At 31.7% G+C, this 10367-nt stretch overlaps 1 protein-coding gene across 1 annotated transcript; it reads left to right on the top strand.

Annotated features, from left to right (window-relative positions):
* The first annotated feature begins 3639 nt into the window (after nucleotides 1–3639).
* On the top strand, nucleotides 3640–5812 carry LOC106762408 (xyloglucan endotransglucosylase/hydrolase protein 9). Its single transcript, XM_014646308.2, has 4 exons — nucleotides 3640–3938; nucleotides 4103–4203; nucleotides 4687–4880; nucleotides 5241–5812. The coding sequence occupies exons 1-4, from the start codon at nucleotides 3788–3790 to the stop codon at nucleotides 5662–5664; spliced, it is 870 nt and encodes a 289-aa protein (XP_014501794.1). The 5' UTR covers nucleotides 3640–3787; the 3' UTR covers nucleotides 5665–5812.
* Nucleotides 5813–10367: the final 4555 nt, after the last annotated feature.

A 10367-nucleotide genomic window follows, 5' to 3' on the forward strand; every position in this document is an offset into this window, starting at 1 on the left:
TATTATAATAATAATTTATATCTATAACTTAATAATTAGAATTATATTATAATTAAAAGAGTCAAACTGAATTATTGGTGAATAAATCATCACTAGTTTAATTACATGGTTACTTTTGTTGACTTTATTCTTTATTAACTAAATTTAAAGATCATCATTTTGATTATTATCCATAATATTTTAATTTTTTTAACTTTCATACCTTTAATATTGAATATTGAATCTTTCTTGTTTAAATTCATGAGTAGTAAAAAAAATTATACGTAAAATAATTAAAATAAAAATTGTATAATTTAGAGAGAGAGAGAGTAAAATTACAAAAAATTATGTATATATAAATTATATTATTTCTAAAATTTAATTTGAAGTTTTGGAGTGAGACTAAAATTTAATTAAATTTTGGAGTGGGGCTAAACCCACTTTAATCCTGACCCTAACCCACTTGAGAGGAGGTTTTGGGAGTTGGGACTTTTTTCTGGCCCCCTACTTAAGGGAGCTTCTTAAAATAGAACTTTTTCAATAGTGGGTTGGAACTAACCTTAGAGTCATGGGTTAAATTGACACCTCTAAGGTGATGTGCCCAAAGTAGTTGCTACACTCACCAAACGTCTTTATATCAATTGTCAAATATATTTTAAAAAGGTTAAGCACCTTATAATAAAAATAAATAAATCTTACTTTGCCAAAAAATTATAAAAAACATGAGCTGCACTGTCCTGAAGATAATAACTTTATTAAGTTATTATCTTCACTAACAAATTACTGTATAAAAAAACACTTATAACAATTATAATCTATTTGGTATAAAAAAAATTATGATGATATAACTATAAAATTGTAAGACTTTTTATATCAATGGGAATTATAATTAAAAAGTTTTGGCAATGGCAAAATATAATAAAATATAATATGTTTTATACTTATTCGACATAGAACTTGTATAAAAAGTTATGCATGTTTATAATATTAAAGAATTTTTTCTATGCTGAGTGGTTACTAGCATAAAATGTTTAATGTTTTTCAGTTTTATCTTGTGATTTTGTTCGTCATTAACCCTGCTCATGTCATTGATAATCGCATTCGAAGGTTTCGCCTTGACTCTGCTCTCATTGTTGGTAGTGCATTCCGTCCTTCCTCTCAACCTTATAACTGCAAATAGTGGGTATATTTTTTAAGTAATCTTTATTTTATGCGAGCTTCATTTGTTTTTTTTTTCATTACTTATGTTTTTTTTTGTGGTTGTATTTTTTCTTTTACTGCAAATAGTCAATATAAATTATAGTGATGTTAGAGAGGTTAGCAATAAGTGATTAGTATTAAGCTTCTAATATTCCCTTTACTTTTAACGCTCCAAAGGAATCTTAATTAAGATTAGAATTTTCCATTTGTACATCTTTTATTCATCAATATTTTTAGTTCCTATTTACAAAACAAAGTTTGTCAAGATTGCTGCTTAGCTCTTTTAATTGCTAGGAGTTTTCAAAGAAAATGTTTTAATAGATTAGCAAAAAATTAAATTATGTTATTGTCTCATGAATCATAATGCAGATGTCATCTTCCATCTTACTTTTCTCTTCACCTAGGTCAATAAATCTTTCTATCAATGAATTTTTCTCTTCAAAGATTTTGCAACTTTCTTCCTTGATGTTTTGGTGATCCTTTTTTAAATATAAGAGTTGTTTGAATAAATTCTTTATTTCAATGGCCATCACTTTCATTTTTTCTTCTCATTTCCTTATTCTCAACTAGAATTCTTAATTCTTCTTTGATATCTGTTTGTACCTTTGCTTGCAATGTTAAGAATTGTGTATTTTCAACTCCTTATCTGGGATATCATTTTTGTTTAAAGATTTTGAACCTCTAATTTCAGTTGGCTAATAATGTAACAAGAACTACATTCTCATTGGCTACATGTTGGCTTTCATTGAAAATTGTGACAAAAGAACTTTGTGTCTCTGAAAGTTTTCCATGTTTGTGGTTCAGAAACTCTTGGTAATTTTCAATCATATTTTCACCCCAAGGTTCGTAGTTAACATTAAAGCCTCAGCACCTAAAGCAGTCCAATCTTGAATATTTTAATTTTTCTAGACAATGAATTAACATAAACTTGCTTCTGAGTGTTGTGGTTCTCCAATTTGGATATCAATTAGACGGTTTGGAAGCCTCTAAAGGCATTAAACTAAATCCATTAATTCATTGTTTATGTTATGGTTTGGTGTAGGGTTGAGTTTATATATTGACTCATCTTCAGAATTTCATCGGTCTTATAATGGACAACAATGTTCTGATCCCAACCCAAGTCTTACGAGTAACATTGTCACGATTAATATATCTCATGAGATATTGTCTATTTTGAAACATGAAATTTTTTAATTTTTTTCATTAAAAATCGATGAATAGATGAAGGAAGATAAAAAATATTTAAATACAATATGATTAAACAATTCTTATTTCAAATTTTAATATAATTTAATCTCAAACTTTAAAATAAATAAATAAAAATTAATATAACATTAAATTTAAAAATAATATTTTAAACATATTTAAAACTAAAATTAAGACAAGTTGTTATAAACTTATTTAACACTAAAATTAATAAAGTAAAAATTTTACATATTACAACTTACAACCATGTTATAGAAAAATTTACAGAATATATCTCTGAACACGTGTAAGTCTTTTTAACCTTTAAATATAATCAATATTATTTTTAAATTGATTTCTCATGTGGTGGTGTAACAGCATATTGTAGATTCCCAATAAACACAGTGCACAGATCTCAAGAAAAGAAAATGTATCAGCATGATAAGACGAAGAGGGAATTGATGAATGAATATAAAAAAGATGAATTGGTCCCTTTATATAATTGCTCCTTCCACCCTCCAGCTGGAAATGCTGTCACAAAAGCAAAAAAGACAACAAAACCAAAGCACATATCCCACTCCAATTTTAAAACCACTCATCAACCAAGGAATGTTGTTACACTAATCTTATTCTTTCATTAACAAACTGCAAACACATTCTATCCAATACAAAATTATGTTAAAAAAAATTAAAATACAATTTTTTAATGAACTCTTTGTTTCTGTGAAAGCAATAACATTAAACACGAGAAAGTATATTCACGGATTTTCCGCGAATAAAAAGTATTTACTTATTGAAAGATGCATAATGTACAAAATTAAGCTTACAAAAATGTATCATGAATTAGCATAACAATTTAGAAAAAGAAAAAGTACATAATAAAAAAATTTGTTAGAACTCCTCCATGTTTGAAAGGATGGGGGACCCAACTGTGGAAGGGGAAAGCACGAGAATTTTATGCTCATACAGCGGGTGACAACTGTTGAATTAAGACCCTCCAGCTGGATTTCTCCACGTGGCGCCAACGTATTGGCGGAATCTGGCATCATTCTTTTTAGAAGCAGTGGTACTACACACTCACTACAAACAGCTTTTGCCAGTTATCACTGCCACAGTAACGGCTATATTTTTTAATCTCGCGTCAATCTATGTTTTGTAATTTTTGTTCATTCCTTGATATTTTTGAAACCCGAACGTGGCACGTGACATGGCACACCCCGTTACGTGGAATTAATGGAAGAATGAGTGAGCTGGGCTATAAATAACACTTAACACCCACAGGCTTATCTCGTGAGCACTCACAGCGAAAGCATTTTGAGTAGAGAACCAGAAGAAGCTTCGCTTCACTCTGTTCATTTCTCAGTTGCATAGAATCTGACCGTTGTTTTGTTATTTTCTTTCGTTTTCGTTAGTTACCACAACAATGTCGAAGATGTTGGGACTGTTTGTTGGTCTTTTGTTGCTGGGGTTGGCTGCTTCTGTCAAGTTTGATGAACTCTTCCAACCCGGTTGGGCCATGGACCATTTCATCCACGAAGGAGAACTCCTCAAACTCAAACTTGATAACTATTCTGGTAATTAACCCAACTCTTAAACTTTCTTCAATCTTCTTGCTATAAATAAACCTGTCACATTTGCACAGTGTTCTTTCCTTTCAATGATTTTTTGTTAGATCTGCTTTTTAATAGACACTTAAAAGCCCTGCAATATTTAACATGTAAGTTTTGGGACATTGCAGGTGCTGGGTTTGGATCCAAGAGCAAATACATGTTTGGGAAAGTGGCCATCCAACTCAAGCTTGTGGAGGGTGACTCTGCCGGAACCGTTACTGCATTTTATGTAAGGGAAATTTTATCAATTAAAAGTGCAACCTTTAACTCTTTTTAGTCCACAATTCAATTCCACGTTCTCTTCAATGCATTGAGCGGTTCTCTAGTGCTGACAGACAACTTTAAATATGCGTCATGGATAGTAACAATCGATCACAAGAGCCATTACTGTCGTTTACCTAATTCATTTCATCTCGTGAATCTGCATACGTCTAATTTATTCTTGCATTTATTAATTGTCTCTGTCACTGTCGCTGTCTCCGTTCTTTAGCCTCGTTCTAATATTTTTAGTGTAATCTTATTACAGAATATTTTATATGGGTAAAGTATATTTAGTTAATCTGGTTTAACATCTTAAATATTTATTAAAGTTTACATTTAGTTAATTAATCTTATTCCACTTTGCATTGACCATTATGACCATCATACCGATAATTGATGGCATCTTAAATGACTTGAACATTGATGATGATTTTCCATTTGTGTGATGCAGATGTCATCAGACGGTCCAACTCACAACGAATTTGATTTCGAGTTTCTGGGCAACACCAGCGGAGAACCATACTCGGTGCAAACGAACGTGTACGTGAACGGTGTTGGTAACAGGGAGCAGAGACTCAACCTCTGGTTCGACCCCACCAAGGACTTCCACACTTACTCCATCTTCTGGAACCAGCGCCAAGTTGTGTGAGTATTATATACACACCATCATTCCATTCCAGTTAATTAATTAAACCGTCATTATCAAAAGCATTCACAAGTTAGTAGAGTCTTTACATAACCCGAAAAGCTGTCAAGAAAACACGAAAATGCATGCTTTTGTCAGTTGAGCTTTTGCTATCAAAGCGTGACTGTGTCTCCGTTGGGTCCCATCAATTTAGAAAAACAAACTCATGGTAAAAGCCAAAGCAGAAGGAATCTTATTACACAGGTCATTTTCCATGACTGGGTTAAAAATTGAAATCCTTGAAAGACTTCATTTTGCATAGCCATGTAATATATATATAAAAGTAGTGACATTGGGAAATGTGTGTTGTGAATGTTTAGATTCGAAGTGGATGGGACGCCGATAAGGGTGCATACAAATCTGGAACACAAGGGAATTCCGTTCCCAAAGGACCAAGCCATGGGTGTATACAGCTCAATATGGAACGCAGATGACTGGGCCACACAGGGTGGTCGCGTGAAGACAGATTGGAGTCACGCACCCTTCTTTGTCACCTACAAGGACTTCCAAATCGACGCCTGCGAGTGTCCTGTGCCAGTCACATCAACTGCTTCTGCCAACAAATGTAACAGCAGTGAGGATAAGAAGTATTGGTGGGACGAACCCACACTGTCGGAACTGAACCTGCACCAGAGCCACCAGCTTATGTGGGTTAGGGCTAACCATATGGTCTATGACTACTGCACCGACACTGCTAGGTTTCCGGTCACACCTGCCGAGTGTGTCCATCATCGTCACAACTGAAGACAACAAACCCTCTTAACATGTCCTTCATGTTTAACTATGTAATATATTTTCGGTTGTCTTATCGTACGTTGATTCTTTTATTTCGTTGCATGTTTGTGCAAAATCCAATTTTTTTTTCATTAACATCTTATTTTTTATTAGTTTATTTGGGGTGTGTCGCATTAGGATATTATTGAGTTACTATAGATAATAGTAAAAAGAATAATATATAAGAATTAATTTACTATTAAAAAAAGATTATTTAACGCTAAGGTTGACATTATTACTTAATATATCTTCAATCATTCTTAATTAATCAATTTTAAAAAATCTTCCCATTTATCTTTAGTTATTCAACGATATGTTATCACTATACACTTTCGTGCCTTCATAATTACCCAAGGCATGTCCAAACTTTACATACGAACACGTGTAAAATATGCTGCTAAATGGAATTAAAGTGTTTCGCCACAACAGTAATGCTCGATAACATCGCTGGGGTTATGTTTCCAAGATTACCTTTTACAAAATTTTGACGAGGAAATATAAAGAATGTTATTTTTTCACAAGAAAATTAATTTCTTTAAAAGTTACAAAACTATGTAAAATATAAAGAATTCAGTTTTAAAATGTGTCATATTTTTCTTCACTGGACCCTAGAGAAGAGTAGTTCAATTAGATTCTTACTCATTTTTCCATAGAGAAAAAAAATAGGATGCATAGAATAGAAAATTAGTAAAAAATAGTTATATATATGTTTAGCGGTGAGGAAGTACGAGGAGAAAGCAATAAAATATTGACAGTTTATTTTCATTTTATTTTCCTTTATTTTAACTTAATTATCTTTTCTTTAACGTTTAATTAATACTTTTACTTTTAATTTCACATGTTTCTATTATTTTAACTTTACAAAATGGAGTCGCATGCACATTAAGGGCCCTGATGTGTGGGCCATTATGGGCCACCATAAATGAGTGTGATACAATTGATGATCTCTCTTTTTGAGCCCAATGATTTAGTTGAGGGTCCTGATTTCATAAACTAAAGGAAAATACAGAAACAGTGAGGAAAGGATTGAAGTGCTAAAACTGATATAGAAAATTAGAAATGGAAGTATGCAAATTCAAAGAACAACCGAATATTTCTTTTTATTCCATTTCCTTCCTTTGTTCTTTTCCCATTTTTCAAAAAGTGCCCTCTGATGTCTCTTATAACTTACTTTCCTTTATCACTTGTTTTTACATATAATTGTATAAGGTCAAGAGACACACATTATGCTATTGCCTTTTTTTATTTTCTGATCTCTGAACATCCTATTACATATTTTTCTAGTCCGAGCCGAGTGGAAGAGTACCTGCAAAAAGCACTCCGACACTCAAGTCAGTGACTTTTCGTGATAATAATTAATAAAAAGTGAATACTCATAATTATTTACCCGACCTTTCTGTCACATATATTTATAAATATTAAAATGAGCTTACCTTTAGGCCTGATCCATAGACGGTTAATATTTTAATATTTTATTAATTGTCAATCAGTTGTAACTACCTCAACAACTATATAGTAAGTGATTGGTAAGAGTTGTTAATTATTTGTTTGCCCAGTCCATTGGCCCAATAACAATAACTTTAGCGCTGACCCAATTATTGCCCAACACCCCTGAAGCTTTTTCATTTGCTACCTTTAGCACTAGCCCAATTAAAGGGATGGCCCAAATGGTACAAGTTTACCGTTCGGGTTAGATACCATACCATACACATGTCCCCAAGTTCTAGTTAATCATAGTTAATTATAGGCTTGTGGGTGTTAACCATAATTAAAACACGTAATAAAGCATCAACTTATATCATAAACACGTGATAAAGATAATTTTCCTGCCAGAGAATCAACTTATCAACTTATGTGACATCAAAAAACATCTTCACTACCACTGTCTACTTACAAAGGGAAAATATCTTCACTACCATTATCTTCTTTCAAAGGGAAAATATCTTCAAACTGTTTGATTTAAAATGACAGCAATAATGTTCATAAAAATACACATAATTCCTTGTCAGGGCATAATTGAACTCAACTTCCAAGATTTTATTGAATAAAACACTTAAAAGTTCTACTAGAACACAAAATTACCATATTAATTACAATTTATTTTCAACAAAAACACAATACAAACATTTAATGCCCATGACAAAACAAACAACAACAACATCATTTTTCGATATTTTCTCTCTTGTTCTAATTTCCTCTTCAACTTCTCATTTTTCTTCCTTAGATCCAGTACAACCTTTTCATTTTCCATACAAACTTCAACTTCTTCAGTCTTCCTTTAATTTTAGAATCTCCTTCATCAACCCATTCAAAGTACTTACAACTTGAATTACTCTGCATTAAAAATTACAAATCATTAATAAAAACTTCATTATAATAAGTAAAGCATTTTCTCACTTACAGCCCAATTTCTACATCTCAAAAATAGTCTTCCTTTGTTCTTCAATGTAGTTGCCTTCAACAACAACAATCTTTCCCCACAATCACAGATTTTTTAAGCTAACTAAGAGGAGGATCAACATGCTTGGGACATTCCTGAACTAATGCTCCTTCACGTGCAACCAAATCCTCCACTATCAACTTTCATTTCCCTTCAACAGTGATTTCGAAAGTAAATCAACTTAGTTCCCTTTATTCCCAATAAAACCCTATATCCCCAATTTATCCCTCTATTCCCACGAAAAACAAAAATCAACTTACATGCCCAAGAAGACCAACTCCAACCTTTTTCTATTCACTGTTCTTTCAAGCTTAAATGATGATTTCGTCTGTGCTCAACCACATACAGACCATACTTCTAACCAAACTTTGGTTCACATTGGGTTCAAGTTAATAAACCACTATCCTGACTTTCTATTGAAAATTACCAACGTGACAAACGTTAGCCATGAAACATGTCATCAGACGTGGCCAAACGTTATCCAATTCAGACTAATTTTAATGGCGTTGGTTTTAGAGGATGAGAAATTACAGTGTCCTTAAGTACAAGGATCAAAGTGTACCAAAATTTGAAAAAGAGATTAAATCTAAAATCGCATGATAGTTGATGGACTAAAAACATATTTAACCCATATTTTAATTAATTAATTTTCTTAATAAAAAATTTTCGTTTGTATTTAAATACTGATTTTTTTCATATGCATTTTAAATACCAATTTTTTTTACGGAACTAGAAAAAGTCATACAAAAACTATTCAAAATTGCATGTGATTTTTTTTTTGCATAAAATATTGCATGTGAAAAAATTAATTTTGTTAGGAAATTATTTTTTATGAAATTATTTTTTAATGATGTAAAAAAGTTAACATTACATGTAAAATTTTTTGTATAAAATATTCAAAAACTAATAAGATAAAATCAATTAAAATATTTTATAATTTGAAAGACTTAATAAATTATTAAACTTTAATAAATATTTAATTACAAATTTCGAAAGACATGTTTAAGTGTAAAGGTCTGAAAAATTATAAAGCCATTGGGCCCTATATGGAGGCAGCTAGGCCCATAAACTAAGGGTACCTTAGCCTTAGAAGGGGGCTTTTTCAGAAATCAAATTTTTCATAAGCCAATTTTCCTTTCTCTCTCTAGAAACCCTTTTTCCCTAAATTCTCTCTGCCTTCTCTCTAGATTTCAAGCTAATTGAACCGTTCAATCTTGGATTTGAAGGTGCTCAAGCGTTCACCACACCGAAAGCTTCCTTTTGATCCGATTATATTTTCGATTGGATCAGTAAGTAATTTTCTCCTCTTCTCTGCTGTTTCGCAACTTAGGGAATGCGTTTTTCGGGCTGTAGACAACTAGGAGCGTTCTTCTTTTTATTCCTGTTTAAAGCTTAGCTCTAAGAGCTTATTCCTCCACCATTTCGGTGATATATAGGTACTGTAAATTCCTGTGCTGCATAAAGTTGTTGTGTGAGAGCGTCTCTTGTGAACTGTACTGTGAGAAACCAAGGTAAGGGGAGCTAGTTATATTTCTTTGAATTATTTATATATTCTGTATGTATGGTGAATTTTATTTTGGTGTGTTGTTTTGGAAAATGATGAAAAATTAGTATGCTTAATCTATGATGGCTTGTCAAGTAGTGATTTTATTGAATTAAATGGTTGTAGATTGGACTGTTATGAGTTGCTTGGGAGTAGAAAATTCTATTCNAGTACTGTTAAAAGGGGNAATCAATTTCTGGAGTAGTGCTTTATGGAGTAGTTCATGGTGGTGTTGATTGGGTTTCATTAAGTATGGGAAAGTAAAAATTTTAGACTGTGTAAATGGTGCAAGTTTTAAGAAAGAAGTAGAAAATAAAAGAAAAAAAAAATGGGAGAAGGTGGGCCGTGAGAGGAGGGGAGATTTATGTTTCTGGAGTTGAAAAGAAGAGGAGGAATTTCCAGGGAGTTAGGTTTTAGAAAATTTAATATTTGGAAGGCTTTAATGGATTAGATGTAGACAAAAATGTAATTAAGTTAATATAATATATTATGTAATATATATAAGAAAGAGAGATTTTCGAATCTTAATATTAATATAATATATATAGATAATAAGATAGGACTTACGTAAGTTTATGCCTAATATTATTTATTATGATAATAATTTGAAGTTTGGTTGCAGATATGTTGTTGGGTTCATAGTTTATTATTTATTAAAAAAAAAGTTGTTGTATTGATTAGAAAATGAAG

This window comes from Vigna radiata, chromosome 5 (genome assembly GCF_000741045.1).
Source record: "Vigna radiata var. radiata cultivar VC1973A chromosome 5, Vradiata_ver6, whole genome shotgun sequence".
Lineage (NCBI taxonomy): Eukaryota > Viridiplantae > Streptophyta > Magnoliopsida > Fabales > Fabaceae > Vigna > Vigna radiata.